Raw genomic sequence first — 19,945 nt, 5'->3', positions numbered from 1 at the left:
TGATGAAATAGAGACATTGATAAGGTCATGTAAATATTGATTATAAATTTATTTGGACGTTTAAATTGTGGTACCAATAAGGGTACATTGGATAGGCAATTAGATAAAATGAGATGTGTATTTTGGTCACTTTATTCATGCCTCTTGAAAGAAAATGACTTTGGGTTAATGTTATGAAAAATATGGTTATTTGGTATGTTAGAAATGTGTTAAATGGTTGATTTTGAAATGTTGAAATAAAACAAGGTTGATTATGATTGTGGTAGCTATTGTTGGTACATTGGTTAGAACTTACAAATTGAATGATTTGGTATATTTGAGTGTGTCTAGTGAGTGTTTTGATCCTATGAATGTATGTACAAATGGTGTTCATTGACGTGCAAGATTTACTTTGAAAATGACTTGTTTTAGGGGAAAATTTTTGAGCACACGGCCTAGGACACGAGCTGTCACTAGGCTGTGTGCCACGCATGGTCACTTAACACGGCCGTATGTCATTTATATTTTAGGTGCAAGTTTCACACGGTCTGAGACACAGTCTACAACACGACCTAGTACATGGCCTGCAACACGGCCGTGTGACCCTATTGCAAATACACACATGAGTTGGGACACGACCATGTGTCCCTACTTCGAATGTCCACACGGTTTAGGCTATGTCACACGGCTATGTGACCCATGTTTTTCTAATTTTTCATGTTTTTCCCAAAATCTTCTGATTTATTCAAATTGATCTCCAATTGCTTCTGAATTGTTTTTATGGCCCCGAATGCTCGATTTAAGGTCCAAATGTGTATGTTTGCTATGATTGTAATGACTTTATTAGAAATTGTACGTAAGTTGATTTTTTGTTCAGTTTTGAAGTTAAAGGTTCTGTTTTGTATAGTAATGCTCTGTAACCCTAATCCGGCGACAGAGACGGGTTAGAGGTGTTTTAGAACTTACTAAGTATTTGATGTTTATGCACTATTGTTCCTTGCATGTAGATGTATATTCTCGGATTCGCGAAGTTATGTTGACTTGGAAGCATCACACTATCAACAAACTATCAAGAGTATGAACTCAATCTATTTGTGTTTTGTGGCATGTTTTTAGGATGTCATTTTGTGTGATCATGTTGAGTTTTTTTGTTACTTAAGCTTAGTTTAGCATTGCTTCTAATAAGTGCTTTTGGGATAAAAAGCACTTTTGAGAAAAAACTAAATTTTTTTGCTTCTACTTTTAGCTAAAAAGGTGCTTTTGAAAATCATTTTTTGTCTCAAAAGCATCTTGTTTAGCAATGCTTTTATCACAAAAGTGCTTTTTGTCCCAAAAGTGCTTCTTAGAAGCAATGTTAAACTGGCCCTTAGTATTTAAAGTAGCTAATTGTTGAGATAATATGTTAGAGGCCTTAATGGTCATATTAAGCTTATTGTATTTGATGTCCTAACTAGGTTGTTCTTCATTAAACTCATGCTTTAGTAGCATTTAAACTTGTTTCTCATGATGTTTCTGAAACATGAATGAAACATGATTTATATATGCAGTGTTTGGAGGTGTTTCGGTAGTTGATTCTGGTGTTTAAAACTTGTTTTTTGAGTCCTTTAATTCCAAATTTCAGGACAATTTTTGACCCATGACATAGTTGTATCGATATTATGGCCTTAAAGTATTGAAACAAGTAAGTCAGAATTGAAAAAAATCTACAATTGTATCGATACAATTGGAGACTTATATTGATACCATAGTGTCTAACCAGGTCCCTGTACTATTTTTAACCCTTTTAACCTTCTAAGGTCTATTTTGGTCTTGTATATCTTCGAACTCCCAAAAACCAATTTTTAAATGTTTTCAACATGGTTTTAAAGTCCTAAAATTGAATCTACCTACATTCTAAGATTTTATAAAAATAATTTAAAATTTAAAATTTAATGTAATTTCTTATTGAATAATCTTATACTATTTTGAGCTTTTTTGGCTTCCCTAGGCCCAAAATGAATTACGAAAACCCCGACCCACTCGAATCATTTTTAAGTGATTTTAAATTATTTCTAAAACTAGTCAAACAGTTAAAACTTGATTTAATGATTTTACAAAAAAATATATTTTTAAATTACAGCTCTTCAATGATTTTAAGAATTTTGACTTGCATATGTTTTTATAGCATCTCTCGTTTGTACCAACTAACGAAATGGGTGAGGAGTGTTACAAAAATGTCAAGCTCAAGTACTAAATTAGAAAAAAAAAATTAGATACAAATTAGCAAAAAGAAGTGTCAAGTTTAAATACTAAAATGAAAATAAATTAGGTATCAAATTTAAAAAAAAATCATAACAAATATTACATTAAGCCTTTTAATAATATATTGAAAATAAATAGAAAAGAACCGGATCCAGGCCAGAACAGGAGTGGGTTGGGGGTCGGGTATAATCAGGAAGCTTCGGATCCCTTTGCCCTTTTCCCTATCTCCCTCCTTTGCTGCTTATAAAAGCGGAAAATAGAGAGAGTCGAGTTTTTCCAGATTCCGTTTGCGACTCGTGCGAGGGAAACAACCCTTCTCTTTACTCTGTACACCGTCGGACCTATCATCACCTTTAGTATTTTTGCTTTGCTTTGACCTTTGATTTTCATCATAGTATTTCATTAGTAGCGTAGCATATACTGTTTCTTTTCTTGCAGCTCAGACATGGATGATATGTCGAACCAAGGGCAACCGCCCAATCGCAATCCTAATTCTCATCCCAATCCCAATCAAAATGAGGACCAGAATCAAACGGAAGAGCAGCAACCTGCAGAAATAGAGCAGCAACATCACGACGAAGAAGAAGCAGAAGAAGAGGAGGACGACGAAGAGGAGGAGGAGGAAGAAGAAGAAGAAGGTAGGAAGGAAGACGAGGAATTGATGGCAAAAGCGCAGGCTCTCATGGAAAAGATCACTTCTTCTCCTGATAACCCTAATCCTACCGTGCTCCATGCTCTCGCCTCCCTTCTCGAAACTCAGGAGTCTCTGTACGCGTCCTCTCTCTCTTTAGTCTGTATTTTTCTTTACTAAGTGGTTTTCCTCTTATCAGTTTATTTCTACTAAACAGCCATGATAAGTAAATGCTTGTACAGTTTAATTTAATACTCTTCTTTTTGATGGAAAATTTAATACTAGTATACTTCTATTTGTACGTAATCCCCATACTTGATGTTTCGTACCCCTATCATTACGTCCAATGCTTGGTTATGATAACAATTACTTACTAAGACTTATTGAACGTATAGTTTAGAGTTCGAAAACCTGAAAAATTCCAATACCGTTTCCTTAGAAACTAAACAAGTCTGAAGATTTTACCGTGGTCCAAAAATGAGCCATAACAAACTGCATACAATGAGGCCTTGGCTCAAATTGAGCAAGGTCCTTGGAACTTTGAGGTCCCATGTTCGAGTCCCACCTTATGTACATGTGTGGGTTCTTTTACTCTGGTTAGTTTGTTAGTTATAGTTGTTGAGTTAGTTATTTAGTTCTGTTCTTGTAATACATTGACTGTATTGGAACTTTTGTACTTTCAAAAAGAAAAGTTGGGGAGGTTGACATGTAAATGCATGGATGATCAGTAATGTCCTATTGGTAACTCCTCTGAAGAGATTTATCCTATACTCATTTTACCATTTTATTGCATGCGGCCATAGGTAATTTGGTTAAATTAGGAGTAATTTGGTTAGTTTTATGTTGTTTTGTATTTTCATGCGTTTCAGGTTTCATGTTTAATTCCTTGTTATTTTAATGTTTTTAATGTTTCATGTTATTGCTGAGCTAATCCAAGGTACCTTTTTAGGTTAAGCCGGTATGAAGGATGATCTATTGCTTTTATTTTTAAACTATCTAGTTCTAGTAATTTTTTATTTTCATTTGGGTATTCATCTTGATTCCTGCATGGTGTACAAATGTTTTGAATTCTCTTTGTATTTAGTTTTAGATGCCTTGAAGAGAATGGTCCTTCTTCCAGCAATGGTCGTGCCTCTCATAATGTTGGACAACTGGGGAACTTAGTCAGGGTAATGAACTCTTCTTCATTTCCTTTTGTTTACACTGCTACATAAGTTTGTTATTCTTATGATTACAGTAATTCTATTTTTGTCATTTCATTCAGCTTTCTATTTTTTTATCTTATTTCATTTTATGTTATGCAGACTAGATATGGTTTGATTTTTTAGAACATTATTGTGTTTCTGAGAAAAGTTCTTACTTCGAGCATTTCCCTTTGCTCTCAGGAAAATGATGAATTTTTTGATTTGATATCATCGAAGTTTCTTTCTGAGAGTAGATATTCAACCTCTGTCCAGGCAGCGGCTGCTAGACTTCTTCTAAGTTGTTCTGTCACTTGGATTGTGAGATTTTTTTTCATATGTATTTAACTTCTCTTGTCTCAATTTATAGGATATTTTCTGACTTGATGAATCTGTAAATGGGTCACAGTATCCTCATGTTTTTGAAGAACCAGTTTTGGAGAACATCAAAGCTTGGGTAATGAATGAGACTCCTAGATTTTCTATTGAAGATCACAACTGCAAGCATGACTTGCCAAGAAATGAAGCCTCGGATGCTGAAATTTTGAAAACCTATTCCACTGGACTTCTTGCTGTGTGTTTGGCAGGGTCTGCTTCTATCTTGATGTTTCTGTTTCTCGTTTTTCCTGTTCTTATGTGGCTGATGTTGTAATTCATCTATTATTCTTGTTTTCTCCTTCGGGTCATTCTTAGCTTTATTGAATGTTGCAGTGGTGGTCAAGTGGTGGAAGATGTCTTGACTTCTGGATTGTCTGCTAAGCTTATGCGCTATCTTCGTGTACGAGTCCTTGGGGAGAGTACTGCTTGTCAAAATGATGCCTTCCATTTATCTGAAAGCAAGAGTCTATCTGGTGCTGCTTCTTTCAGAAGTAGAGATGAAGGTCGAGGCAGGGTGCGGCAGGTTCTAGAGACAACTCATATAGGTGATCCCAGACTAATAGATGAGAAACCATTAGATGACCATTGTCCTGAACGGGATCAAGAACGAAGCACTAGTCGGCAATCATGTGGAGAGGAGTGTTGGGTTGGTGACAGACAACTATCTGATGGGGTGGGAGGGGGGTTTACATGCATGATGTGGATGCTGATAGTGAGGAAAGATGGCATATTCGAGATATTCGTGATGGAAAATTGAGATATGGTGAAGTTGATGAAAATGGGAGAGATGAATCCTCCAGGCGCAGGATAAACCGTGGTTCTGCAAGGTCAAAGGGTAAGGGAAGGACTTCTGAAGGGGTCATGGAGAATGAACAATCACTAACCTCACCAGGCTCTGGAAGTCGTTCTGGACTGCAACATAGCATGAGAGACAGAAATTTGTCTAAGCATTTAGATGCAAGAAAGGTGCTGGAGGCAAAGAAGTTTGTGGGAAAGACTAATGCTGATAATCTGGTAGTGGAAAGAGAGGACAATGATGAATGCTTTCAAGGATGCAAAGTTGGAAGTAAAGATTTCTCTGATCTGGTTAAAAAAGCGGTTAGAGCTGCTGAAGCTGAAGCTATGGCAGCAAGTGCACCTGTTGAAGCCATCAAAGCAGCTGGTGAAGCTGCAGCTGAAGTTGTCAAGTGTGCTGCTTTAGAGGTACGAGCTGATCTCATGATTCTGCTCTTTTTATTTTTCCCTTCCCCCCTCAAAACAATTTCTTTGGCTTTGCTTTAGAGATTTATCATCAATTACTTTTATCCTCAGGAGTTCAAAACTACTAACAATGAAGAAGCTGCATTATTGGCTGCATCCAAAGCAGCAGCTACAGTTGTTGATGCTGCTAATGCCATTGAAGTCTCAAGGTGGGTGTTTCTCATGGACAGACTTCGCAGATCATAATACTTGCAATTTGGTTGCTACATTTTGGTTTTCATTGTTTAGTGCAATTGGTAATGCTCCTCATTTGTTCACAGGGACTCCACTAGCACAGGTTCTGATCCAATAAATAAAAGTGCTGCAGAAACAGAAGGAAACGAGGATGTTGAGGAGTATTTTATTCCCAATGTTGAGGTACTTTCACAGTTGAAAGAAAGATACTGTATTCAGTGCCTTGAGACTTTAGGTGAATATGTTGAAGTCCTCGGGCCTGTATTGCATGAAAAGGGCGTAGATGTCTGTCTAGCCCTGTTGCAACGAAGTTCCAAGATTGAAGAAGCATCAAAGGCTACTTCTCTCTTACCTGATGTGATGAAGCTAATTTGCGCTTTAGCAGCCCATCGGAAGTTTGCTGCATTGTTTGTTGATCGGGGTGGCATGCAAAAACTGCTCGCTGTTCCAAGAGTGGCTCAAAATTGTTTTGGTCTTTCTTCTTGCTTATTTACCATAGGTTCCCTACAGGTAGTACATGTAAACTTGAATTTTGCAATTTATGACATCTTATTTAGATATCAGTTGAGTATACATTACAATGTAAGGGACCACTAACATGTTCTTTTCTTAATGTTCCTCTAGGGAATAATGGAACGTGTCTGTGCACTTCCTTCTGATGTTGTTCACCAAGTGGTTGAGCTAGCTATCCAACTTCTTGAATGTCCGCAGGATCAAGTTAGGAAAAATGCAGCACTATTTTTTGCTGCTGCATTTGTCTTCAGAGCGGTGCTTGATGCTTTTGATGCTCAAGATGGCTTGCAGAAATTATTGGGCCTTTTAAATGATGCTGCCTCGGTAAGATCTGGGGCAAATTCTGGCTCATTAGGCTTGTCTGGAACAACATCATTTCGAAATGAGAGATCACCGTCAGAGGTACTGACTTCCTCAGAAAAGCAGATAGCTTATCATGCATGTGTTGCTTTGCGGCAATACTTCAGAGCTCATCTTCTTCTGCTTGTGGATTCCATACGCCCAAATAAAAGTAACCGGAGTGGGGTGCGGAGTATTCCAAGCACCAGAGCAGCATACAAGCCACTTGATATTAGTAATGAGGCTATGGATGCTGTGTTTCTGCAGTTGCAGAAGGACCGGAAGCTGGGTCCTGCTTTTGTGAGGACTCGGTGGCCTGCTGTCGAGAAGTTCTTAGGATGTAATGGACATATTACCATGTTGGAATTGTGTCAGGTATCCTGTGTACTTCTACCTCAGCCTGCCCCTTCTTGCCCTTTGGTTTTGTCATTTTCTGCCTCATCAATTGGATATTTATTCCTCTTGTCATCTTTGTAGGCTCCACCTGTTGAGCGTTACCTACATGACTTGTTACAGTATGCATTAGGTGTTCTGCACATTGTTACTTTGGTGCCTATAAGCCGCAAGATGATTGTAAATGCCACTTTGAGCAATAATCGTGCTGGTATAGCAGTTATTTTGGATGCAGCAAATAGTGCTAGTAGTCTCGTGGACCCTGAGGTGCGCATATGCTGTGATATTGTAATGTTGTTCTTATTGTTATTCTTGGTCTAGCAAATAATGCTAGTTTTTACATGAAGCCCTTTTTGTGATATTGTGTTATGGCTTTGGAAGTATAGTTGCTATTTTCAGACACTGAAAGCAGATATTGATTTGTGTTTTTACTGGTTTAATTACTAGCATTCACCTCCATTTTATTGTGTACTTGCAGATTATACAGCCAGCTCTTAATGTGTTAATTAACCTAGTTTGTCCTCCACCTTCAATCAGCAATAAACCATCATTACTAGCTCAAGGTCAGCAGTTTGCTTCTGGTCAAACCACAAATGCTCCTGCTGTGGAAACTAGAAATGCAGAACGTAATATTTTGGATCGAGCTGTTTTCCTGCCTAATCAGAGTGAGATGAGGGAACGAAGTGGAGAGTTGAATTTGGTAGATAGAGGCACTGCAGCAGGCACTCAATCCACCAGCAGTATTGCTCAAACATCTGTTTCTGCTGCTGCATCTGGTTTGGTTGGAGATCGTAGAATATCTTTAGGTGCCGGAGCAGGTTGTGCTGGCCTTGCTGCACAATTAGAACAAGGATATCGTCAAGCAAGAGAGGTTGTCCGTGCCAATAATGGCATAAAGGTTCTACTGCATCTCCTCCAACCCCGTATATATTCACCTCCTGCTGCTTTGGATTGCCTTCGGGCCCTTGCATGCCGAGTCTTGCTTGGTTTAGCTAGAGATGAGACAATTGCACATATATTGACCAAGCTTCAGGTAAAGATGATTGTTACCACATTCTATTTGATTTAGCTTCAGTATACTTTTTCATCTTTTGCTGTACTTCTCTGCATTCAAAAGTTCATTGCTTCACTCCCTTCCAGTTGCTTACCTTGAAAAAAGATGTTATGATCTATTTGGTATGGTGATACACTGGTTAATGCTACTGGTTTCAACTCATCATTGTTCTAGGTTGGCAAGAAGCTATCAGAACTGATTCGAGATTCAGGTGGCCTGACACCTGGAACTGACCAAGGCAGGTGGCAATCTGAACTTGCTCAGGTGGCAATTGAGCTAATTGCTGTAAGTATCCTTACCTGCTACTTGAGACTGGTTGCATTTTGCAATTTGTTAAAGGGTATTTTCTTCTACTGCAATGTCATGCCCGTTGCCTAGATGATTAGAATAGCATATTTTAAAAGCTGTTCTTATCATCTTCTGGCCTGATTTCTGTAAACAGTAGTGGTACAGAGTTGCTGGTTTACAACCTGGTTTACTTCAATAGGAGATTAAAACTTCTTTATCATTAACTTATGCTTGATGCATTAGTCTTTGATGTATCATTATTCATCTTGTGATGACTCCTCAAATATCCAATGAAGAAGTAATTTGCATAGAACTGGCGATCATCATATGGCTTAGGGACAAAAATATTGAGCCACGATTCCTTAAGTGGCAGAATTTAACATTGTATTCTACCTATTAGAATTTATTTCAGATTAACTTGCCTTCTGTCGTAGGATCTTCTGATTCTTTGATACTTGGTGTGCATATATGTTTTTTTTTTTTAAATTTGATATTAGTTTCACTGAACTGAAAAGGTTATATTATGTATTTTTATTCTCTCTGACATACATGCATAACTTCAAGCCTAGAGTCTCAATTATTAAAACAATTTTTGGTGAACAGATTTTGCTTTAATATTATAAGAGACTAATTCTCAGCATTTGTATATGATGTTTTAGATTGTTACAAATTCTGGGCGTGCTAGTACGTTGGCTGCTACAGATGCTGCTACACCTACATTGAGACGCATAGAGAGAGCTGCTATTGCTGCTGCGACTCCTATTACTTACCATTCCAGGTATTTGTTGCTGTGATATTAATGGATGATCGTCTAGTTTACTCTTACGGTCTTCCCATTCCATTACTTCATTTTTTTTGATCCTTATAAATGCTGTTCGATTGTTCTGCTGTATGCTTATGGTCATCAAACTGCAGGGAGCTTTTGCTTCTCATACATGAACATCTTCAGGCATCTGGTCTTGCTGAAACTGCTGCTTCACTTCTGAAAGAAGCTCAATTGACACCTTTGCCATCCTTGGCTGCCCCTGCATCTCTTGCCCACCAAGCCTCTGTGCAAGATGCTCCTTCAACACAACTCCAGTGGCCCTCAGGTCGTACCTCTGGTGGATTTCTCTCCAGCAGATCCAAGATTGCTATCCGAGATGAGGATATTAATATGAAGTGTGATTCAACTTCATCTTTAAAGAAGAAATCACTTGTTTTCTCTCCCACTTTTGGATTACAACCAAAAAATCACTTCTATTCTCAAGATTCCCAACCTCCATCTGTCAGAAAAACACTCGCCAGTTCAAAATCAAGTGTTTCTGATACTCAGACTGAATCTATGATGAAAAGTAACCTTGATTCAGAATTGCACTGTAAGACTCCTCTTGTGTTGCCTATGAAAAGAAAGTTATCTGAGTTAAAGGATACTGGTTCAACATTATCAGGGAAGCGGTTCAACACTGGTGATCATGGACCGAGGTCTCCGGTTTGTCTGACACCCAATTCTACTCGAAGAAACTGTCTGCTTGCTGATGCTGCTGTATTGACGCCAACTTCTATTTAAGGGATCAGCATGTTCGAGCAACACCAAGCAGCTTAATTGATTTGTCAGAGGACAACCTATGTGGTAGTTCTAATGTGGGACAGATGACGCCTTCCCAAGTTGGACTTCTAAATGATCCCCAACCCAGCAACTCAGAACGTTTAAGTCTAGACACTATAGTTGTTCAGTATCTAAAGCATCAGCATCGTCAGTGCCCTGCTCCTATAACAACCCTTCCTCCACTTTCTCTTTTGCATCCACATGTTTGTCCTATGCCAAAGAGAAGCCTTGATGCGCCATCAAACATCACTTCCCGACTTGGTACTCGTGAGTTCAGGAGTGTTTATGGTGGAGTCCATGGAAATCGTAGAGATCGTCAGTTTGTTTACAGTAGATTCAGGCCATGGAGAACTTGCAGGGATGATGCTGGCAGTTTGTTGACATGTGTCTGTTTTCTGGGGGACTCCTCCCATATTGCAGTTGGCAGCCATGCTGGGGAGCTAAAAATTTTTTATTCTAACAGCAATAATGTAATGGACAGCTGCACAGGCCACCAGCTTCCTGTGACTCTTGTTCAGTCATATTTTTCTGGTGAGACCCAAATGGTTCTATCATCAAGCTCTCAGGATGTGCGGTTGTGGGATGCCTCTTCTTTCTCAGGTGGGGCTATGCATTCATTTGAAGGCTGCAAGGCTGCTAGGTTCAGCAATTCTGGGAGCAGTTTTGCTGCCCTATCTGCTGATTCTACCCAGCGAGAGATTCTCCTTTATGATATCCAGACCTATCAGTTGGAATTGAAGCTTTCTGATGCATCAGCTAATTCTACGGGTCGAGGTCATGTATATTCTCTTATACATTTTAGCCCATCTGATACTATGCTGCTTTGGAATGGTGTTTTATGGGACCGGCGGGTTCCAGATCCGGTTCATCGCTTTGATCAGTTTACAGATTATGGTGGTGGTGGTTTTCATCCTGCTGAGAATGAGGTAAAGACCTCTGATCCTACCACATGTTCATTTCTTTTTGTATTCTATACGTGGTGTGTATTATCAGGTGCCATCTCTTTATACACTTTATTATATAAAGCATTTTCATCAGACATCATTCAAATTCTTTGTAGCTGGTGTCTTAAGTCTTTAATCTAGATGGTTCCCTAGGGTGGTCTTTTTGAATGAGGACAGTGCAAATGGAAACTTGTGCACTGAAACTTCACAAGTTGGTTTGGATAGTTCTAATCCTTTCTCATTATTGTAGGCTTTCTTTAGTGGACTCAAAGATAAGTGCGTTTTTTCCATTGTTTTGCAATGCAAAATGTCATTTTAGTTTAGTGTGCATGGCCTGTTTAATTGAAGACGTCTTAAAGATACTGGCTTTAATCTTTGGTTAATAATTTACCTTTAAACAGGTTATCATAAATTCTGAGGTTTGGGATTTGCGGAAGTTCAGACTACTTCGAAGTGTACCTTCTTTAGATCAAACAGCAATAACCTTCAATGCACGTGGGGATGTAATTTATGCTATCCTGAGGAGAAATCTTGAAGATGTGATGTCAGCAGTTAATACCCGTCGCGTGAAACATCCTTTATTTGCTGCTTTCCGCACATTAGATGCCATTAACTACTCTGATATTGCAACTATTCCAGTGGATCGATGTGTTCTTGACTTTGCAACTGAACCAACTGATTCCTTTGTTGGGTTGATTACAATGGATGACCAAGAAGAGATGTTTTCATCAGCCAGGGTTTATGAAATTGGTCGCCGAAGGCCGACTGATGATGATTCTGATCCTGATGATGCAGAAAGTGATGAGGACGAGGATGACGACGACGACGACGATGCTGATGTAGATCCAATACTTGGGCCAGATCTCAATGGGGATGGTGAGAGTGACGCAGATGAAATGAGCAGTGACGATGATAGTGTGAGTGGGCTTGATGATGATGATGATGATGGGGATTTTATCACAGATGATGCAGACTTTGATGGTGGAGGTGGGATATTGGAGATTGTGACTGAGGGTGAGGATGATGATGATGACAGCCAGTTGGTTGAATCTTTTAGCAGTGGTGAAGAAGAGGATTTTGTGGGGAATGGTTTTGGTTTCTAATTTTGACCTGATAGGCTAAAATCTTGGTCATAATGCTTTCTAGGATAGTGGAAAACAAAAATGTTTGTAATTATTATTGCTCAAGGGTTATTATTATTATTGTTCTCTTTGGCAATTTTGTTACTTTGGGTTACCCGTTACAACAGGTGATATGATCTTTATTTCGTCTACGGTATTTGTTTTTTGATGTTGCGAACGAGAATAGAATACACCGTAGGGCATAACATGAAACGAAGGTGCAGTTCGTTTGCCTATTGTGGGCGACGGTTTGTAGTCATTATGCAGAATCTTGTTTTGGGCTTCAGACTTTGGGTTCAGTTGGCTGTATTCGGCTAGCTCGATAGCGTAGCAGTGTCCCTCTATTTGTGTTTTTCTTGGGGTAAATTGTATCTTTTTATTTTGGTCATTTACCTATTGATTTTTCGATTTAGTCAATTTTTTAAAATTAAATATTTTAATTATTTTTTGTTCAGTTGCCCGTTAGAAGAAGTGCGAAAAGCTGTGGTTTTATATGGTGAAGTTCACATTTGAACAAATATTTTAATTTAATTCAAAATCGTATTAAAATCCAATTTAATACCAATTGAGCATATAGCTGAAGTTCGAAGTATCTTATTTTCATGCAAAAGGTAAATACCATTTTTTCTTAAATATGGAACTTTTTATTTTATTTTTGAATTTAAGTGATTTTAAAGAAAATACATGATTTTTAACTTTTAGAATTTTTATTGAAAATATAAAAATATTTTATTTTTAAATAATCTTTTATGTATTTTTAAAAATAAAGGATCAAACTGTCAAAAACTATAGACGTTAAGGGCATAAAAAGATATTCTATTTTTTTGGTAAATAAAGCAAATCAATCCATTTGCACAAGGAGGCATTATTATCTTCCAAAAATATGGAACAAATATTTTTGAACAAGAGATATGACATGATTAAATGGTTGTAGAAAATTATCTTCCAACCAAAAACTTGCTTAGCCAATGCATTTGCAGCTCTATTACCTTTCCCATTAAGGCGTTGAACCTTAATTTTCCATTGTTTATGAATCAACGAGCAACTAGGGATATTAGACATTGGTTTTTGTATTAGCCGAATGACGTCCAAGCTGTCAATTTCAATAATCTTCTGTGCGAAACCTATCTTTTAAACAAGGATAACATTATTATCATAAATTGATAATATAATTTATTTATTTACATTAAGTTTGTAAAGATAAAAAATAAAGATTGTAGAATAAAAAGTAGAAGTTTGGGGTACTTCATCTTTTAAACATCATACAAATATACCTTTTAATATTGCTAGGTTACTTAAATATGATTTAAGTATTTTTATTTTTGAATATTATATATTTTAATATTTTAAATAATGATTACTTATATTAATTATATAAAATAAAAAAATCTTATTAAAAATTAAAAATATAAACATATAAATTCATGTCCAACACATGTGATATTGTAAATTAATTTAAATAAAAAATAAAATTGTTCAATGCCTCTAAATCATTACAAGGACTCAATTTTAAATTTTAAATAAGTATAGTACCTTATCATATTTAAACCTTTATAAAATTGTAAATACTTTTTCCAAATTTTCTAAAATGACTTTTGAAAAATCAAAATTTAAATATATTAACAATTTTAATTAGTCTAATAAATACATTATTCTATTTTAATGCATTAGTCTACTAATTTAATAAAAGGAAATCTTTGATACATTGTGCATATAATTTCATAAATAGAGTTGAATGATGAGAAGTGTCTAAAATATTTTTAAAAAGTAAATATATAAAAATATGAGACAACCTTTCAATAATATTACTAAAATAACCTAAATTTGACAAAAACCAAATCTAGTTACCAATCATTCTATTTTAATAAATGTTACAAAAATGAATCTAAAAACCAAATTTAGGTCAGCAGAAAGACTCAAGTACCCACATAAAGATTGAAGAAAAATAAAATAAATTCCATTTTATTTTCCTTTACCGGATTAGCCGGTTATAAAGGTTGGTTCAAAAGGTTAGCTAAGAGGAAGCTCAGCTTAGAACCGTTTTGTAGAAAATTTACGACTTAGGCTTAGATTGTTTTTTGGAAAATAGTTCTGAAAAATGATTTCTAGAAAATGACTTATTTTTTTAAAAAATTAATATTTTCTGTTGTTTGGATAAATTTATGTAAAATATTTTCTGTTATTTGACAGACTTTTTGAAAATATTCATAAAAGTTGTTTTCAATAAAACAAATATACATTTGAGATTTATGATAAAAAGTTTAAATGAAGTAATCAATTTATTACAAAATGATGTTAAGGTGAAATTATAATAAATAATGAATTTTCATGATGTTAAAGATTAAATTATAAACTAAGTGAAATTTATAATTGAAACAAGAGAAGTGATATGTATGAAAATTTGTTATAAGATTTTATAATGAATTATTTGATTAAACTGCTTATATGGTGAAAAATAAATTAAATGACAATAGGGACTAAATTGAAAAGTATACAAAAATTTAAGTGTAAAATAATTTAATATATTAATAAGAAAATTGTGATTAAAGATTAATGAATGTGTTATGAGATGATGAAATATACATAAAATATTTTAAAAGTGAAATTATGGAAAAATATGAAATTTCTGACAAGGACTAAATTGTTAAACTTGAAAAAATATGTTGATAAAATAATATAAGTGAAATATATAGAAATTTGATATGTGAAATAAGTAAGATAAATTATGTGATATGTGAAATAAAATAAATCATGTGATTAAAGTGTAAAAAGAGAGAAAAATACACTTGTTACTACATGTACAACATACACAAAAGGACTTGCGCCTTTGAGACACTTTACAAATTCACATCTACACATCAACCGTTGTATTTCAATCCAGAGGCTGAAGAAAAGATGGTTAATGCACACCTGCCCTCATACAGTTCTTCCTTTTTCCATATCCTTATGACTAGCTATATTAGTATTTAAGTTTTATTTCTTTCACCCCCACATTCCAAACCTAAAACAATGCTTGGAAAGGAAAGGATGCTGCTTATGCAGATACACTACGCGAGGTACCCCCTTGATTGGCCATGAATCGCACGACAACACAAGTTATATTATCTGCACTACCCCTCTGGCACGCCTCTTGCATCAGCCGCTTAGCTGCCTGCTCAGGATCCTGTATTGGTTTTATCATTGCAACAGCCTCCTGAGGAAGGTAAAGCAACCACAAGTTATGAGGATGGTTGCTTGCTAACTATGCTCATTTGTCCCAATCCCAATAAGATTGCGTGAAAACATTTGTTTGTCTCATACCTCATTTGAAACAACATCCCACAGTCCATCACTTGCAAGAATAAGGAACTCGAGAGAGCTGTCAATCTTCTCCTCCTGCAAGCTCCAAAGACACATAAGAGTACAAAATGCTCAAAGATCAATACAAATACTAGTAGCAATAAAAATGTAATATTCATATAATCATTTCAAAAGTACGGATCCTATTGAGTTTTAAACACATCAGGCAGAACTCTAACAAGCACTGCTACTGCATTATAGGGTTCTATTTGTGCAATGCATCTTAGGAACTCAGCATATTTCAAGAAAGAGACCTGAATTTCTGGATCAGCAACAACATATTGCTTCAAAAGCCGGTCACCAAATGCACGAGAAACAGCAAGGACACCTCCTACTCTCCAAGTTCCTAAGAAGACAATTTCAGACATAATAAAAAGGAAGAAATTTAAGAGGATAGAAGGGAAAGAGGGAAGGAGATATTTTTAGATGTAAACTCGCACCAGCCCACATGACAAATCCTCCTGCATCCTCAATCCGTTGACGCTCATCAGTTTGATCTGGCTTATGATCGCGGACACAGCAATAGCTGTAAGAGGAGATATCATATACAAGTCATCTACAACTATCATTTTAGTAATAAAATAATCATTTAAAAGATTTCAAAAGGACTGACAAATTCACACCTACAGCAAGATGGGTCAAGAAGCAGGTACATAAGAACACATAGTGGCAATTTCATATTTGCTGTCATGATGACTTGAAATTATAGGAATGGAAACCCAAAAAAAAAGGATCTTACCATTGCCTCCTCTGCAGATAACAGCACGGGAATCCCCAACATTTGCAACTAGCAATCGATCACCAACGAGTATAGCCGTAGAAGCAGTAGATCCAGCATCCCTATTCTGGTTATTTTCTGATTTTAAAAATCAGAGTCTGTATGACTATATGCATCAGCTGGGTAAATGAAACAATTAAAAGTGAAGTTAGATTGGTGAATAAACAACTCGCTAGAAAAGAAGACAGCTATATGATACAGTTATAATGCCAATAACCTATTGCAGATTTGGTGTCAGAAATGAACTTTGGATGCCTGATCAAATTACTAAAAAGGTTTTGCTTCACATATTCAGCAGCCCGGGCACCTCCATGACCTAAAAGAACAATGCTTGTAAAGATCAGGTTATAACTAAGCATAACTAGCCAGCAATGAATTGTTTTTACATTTCTCGAAAGAAATGAGTTTTTAATGGTAAAAGAAATCTTTCTAGCAGAATATATCGGTATAAACTGCAACATAGAACTTATGGTTTACCATAGTAATACCCAGTCCTGAGACAGTAGGCCTTAAGAAATGGATTTGGATACTGCTAGCATAGTAGAACAGATAACAAATGCCAGAATCCACATGGAATCGTTTCAGAGTCATTCTCTAAGTTCAAACTACAGTGTATCATCATAAGTAGGTATTTATTCTACTCTTACTTGTCTGGCAACCTTATTTACTTCAGCAGAGGGATTAGAGCTATATCAAGGTACAAAACACTTAATTTTAAATAGAAAACAGATTTGAAGTCAAAAAAGGCTACAGCAGATGGAAACATGGTTAATCATACACTCCTTAACACAAAATAATAACCACCATAGATGTTACAAAAACTATTTACCGTATGCGGTTGATTGAAGTATACATAATACTTAGCTACTAAGTTCGCACATGTTCATGCATTTGTCAGAACAGAATAAGTGTGAAACATACCATCGAAGACTCCAAAAAGACCAACTAACTCTCCATCAACCCCATCAATCCTTGTCTCATAAAAATCTTCCATTGAAGACCTTTTCCTGGAGAGCTTGCATAGCCATAGCTGAACTTCCCATTCTGACTGTTGCAGGAGAACATGAGGCACTTGGATATTAGACAACCTTCATATCATTCCATCATTAAGAAAAAATGTAAACTAGAAAACTTAAGAGTCATCATATCATTGAGTTTAAGCGAAACATAATTTAAGTGACTTTTAGCTGATAGTTCAAGTGCGACCATCACTTCACATTCCTTCATGCATTTCTATAGCTTTGTTCATTTCAAATGAAGATCTAACAAATCTAAACTTCTTATCTCTATGAGTCGATGGCTTAAAACAAGTGGTAAACCAAGCAGTAAACTTCCAATCATGAGATGCAACTAGTTTAGTGCAAAGCCAGAAATGTCCAAAATTTGCCTTCTTGGGATCAAGAAAGTCAGATCCTATACAAACAGAAAACAAAATAATAGTTGTCCTAGTAAGTGTAATACTGGAAACAGGTTAAAATGCCTTTACTCCTTACTCCTAAAGAATGCTTTATTCCCATGGTGATGATTGGGAACGCACCACATCACATGCATCAAGAACGACAAATTAAAGATTACGTCCCAGGTTTCTCCCACATTATGCAGTGACAAATCATTTAAAGATATAGATCCACAAGAATTTAACACATCAAGATGCTCCAAATTTCAGAAGTTATGTCTTCCAAATTTTTGGAGGTCAAGCATGTATTAATGGAAAAATTCATTTGTCTACCTTACCTATATTCCCTTTGTATACTACTGCTCGGTAATAATGATTTGCCAGCACACACCCCATCTAATCGAGATGTGTTCCAAGGTTTATCTTAAAGCAACCATCCAATAAGCAGGATCTTTGTCTAAAAGGCAATTAAATAGATATATCATGATGTCCAAATCTTAACGGGTTTAATTTTCACTGAGATCTAGTATATTATTAATTGATATTTTCAAAATTCATACAAAATAAGTATTTTCAAAGTTAAAAAATAAGTAACAAAAAATTCAGAATAAGTGACTTGTCGGTATCAAGAAATTAAGATCCAATGCAAAACAGAAAGAAAAAGAATTATATGCCCTACGAAGTGTAATACCTAACACACGAGAAAATGCCATACTCCTTACTCATAAGATGATTATTCCTAGTGATGACAATTGAGAACTCATCACATCGCATGCATCAAAAAATGACAACTTAAAGATCACACCTCAGGTTTCTCCCACATTAGCAGTGACAAATAATTTGAAGATAAAGATCCACACAATTTAAGACATCAAGATGCTCCAAATTTAAGAATATTAAGTCCTAATCTTCCAATTTTATGGACGTTAAGCATGCAGTAATTGCACAATTCATTTTTCAACAGTTCCTCTATTTTGCTTTTGTTTAGTTTTGCTTGGTGAGAATAACCCCAGTCATACGCCCTATCTAATTGAGATATACTATACTAGTAAGCAGAGATCTTTGACTAAAAGGGAATTAAACATATATGTCATCAATTCCAGAGCTTAACGGAGAAGTTTCAATTTTCATTGGGAAGCTAGCATATAATTACCAAAATTTTCAATTCATGCAAATAACTAACAGAAAATTCAGAATAAATGCATAAAAGTTAGGCAAGACGTGCAAACCAAAACACATGATGTTGGACCATATGGAAAAATGAATATACAGTAACTTGCAAAGCAAAAAGGAAAGTTCGAATTGAAAAGACATTCTAGATCTAAGCAAAGAAGGATAAAAAGAGAGAAAAGGGAGTAACCTAAGGCCTCCCCCACAAACTGGTCCATCTTCAGCATGAACCTGACTTGAAGATTGCAAAACAGAATTCAGATAGCCCATATTATTGCTAGAGCTTTCAAATTGTCCACCTCTTATCCCTAGTGTCAATATAAAATAACAAAAACAACCGTATTTGAAAAATGAAAATTTCAGCTGATGATAGTCGGAAAACAAGAAAAGCGGTAATTTGCACGCTGATGAAACCGACAGTCTCAAAATTCAGGGAATGATCAATCTAACCGCAAAGAAAACAAAATTCCAGATCCAATTAAAACGCACAGATCTAAAGATCTCAACATCATGCATATCATGTTAAGTAAAGCCTGAAAAACATGATTAGATAATTAATAATAATAATAAAAAGAAATAGTTTTGAAAGCGAACATAGCACATCAATAAATTATTTTACTAGTGGTCAAAGTGAAAAGATACGAGAAAAATAACATAAGAGATGGGATAGGGGAGAAAATGTTACTCAATCAATGAAGAAGAGGAAAGGGAAAGGCCAGAATAAGAGTGAGGAAGATTGAAACAGAAAAAGCAAAGCACAGCGCATGAAAGGCCCTTTAAAGAGGGAGAAAAAGACGAAGGAGAAGAGACTGTTTTAGAGAGAGAGATAAGTAGATAAAAACTAAAACCAGAGGCTGCTGCTGATTCTTTCTTTTCATGTTCGGTTCTGTTTAGGGTTTAATAACTGAAAGAAAAACCACCTCAAATTTAAAAAACAAACAACAAAAATTAGACTTTCTTACCTTATCCACTGTTTTTAAGAAAAGAAGATTAGTATTATTATTACTTAAAGCTAGTATATATTTAATAAAAAATATTATTAATTAATTTCAAACAAACAATTTTACTAAATTCAAAACAAATGGTTAATACAAGGAGTGGAAATCAAAGAAACAAACTGATATTTTGAAAAGGTGGGTGGAAGAGGGGTTTGGTTCACAGGCGTCGCCGGTGAGGAA

The 19,945-nt window shown here is 35.9% G+C and overlaps 1 protein-coding gene and 1 pseudogene across 1 annotated transcript; one reads left to right on the top strand and one right to left on the bottom strand.

Moving 5' to 3' along the window:
* Nucleotides 1–2,409: 2,409 nt before the first annotated feature.
* Nucleotides 2,410–12,171, top strand: LOC107940052 (DDB1- and CUL4-associated factor homolog 1). Its single transcript, XM_016873459.2, is given in 17 exon segments — nucleotides 2,410–2,576; nucleotides 2,659–2,988; nucleotides 3,936–4,020; nucleotides 4,237–4,353; nucleotides 4,442–4,620; nucleotides 4,744–5,095; nucleotides 5,098–5,613; nucleotides 5,722–5,819; nucleotides 5,931–6,354; nucleotides 6,469–7,071; nucleotides 7,174–7,356; nucleotides 7,568–8,122; nucleotides 8,318–8,428; nucleotides 9,091–9,209; nucleotides 9,347–9,975; nucleotides 9,978–10,945; nucleotides 11,365–12,171. Coding segments are annotated over 16 exon segments (5,964 nt in total). The 5' UTR covers nucleotides 2,410–2,576; nucleotides 2,659–2,665; the 3' UTR covers nucleotides 12,067–12,171.
* Nucleotides 12,172–14,819: 2,648 nt separating this feature from the next.
* On the bottom strand, nucleotides 14,820–19,102 carry LOC121220027 (probable protein phosphatase 2C 59; annotated as a pseudogene).
* Nucleotides 19,103–19,945: the final 843 nt, after the last annotated feature.

This window comes from Gossypium hirsutum, chromosome D08 (genome assembly GCF_007990345.1).
Source record: "Gossypium hirsutum isolate 1008001.06 chromosome D08, Gossypium_hirsutum_v2.1, whole genome shotgun sequence".
Lineage (NCBI taxonomy): Eukaryota > Viridiplantae > Streptophyta > Magnoliopsida > Malvales > Malvaceae > Gossypium > Gossypium hirsutum.
The sequence above is the reverse complement of the archived record's forward strand: the minus strand, read 5'-3'. Positions and strand labels throughout refer to the sequence as shown.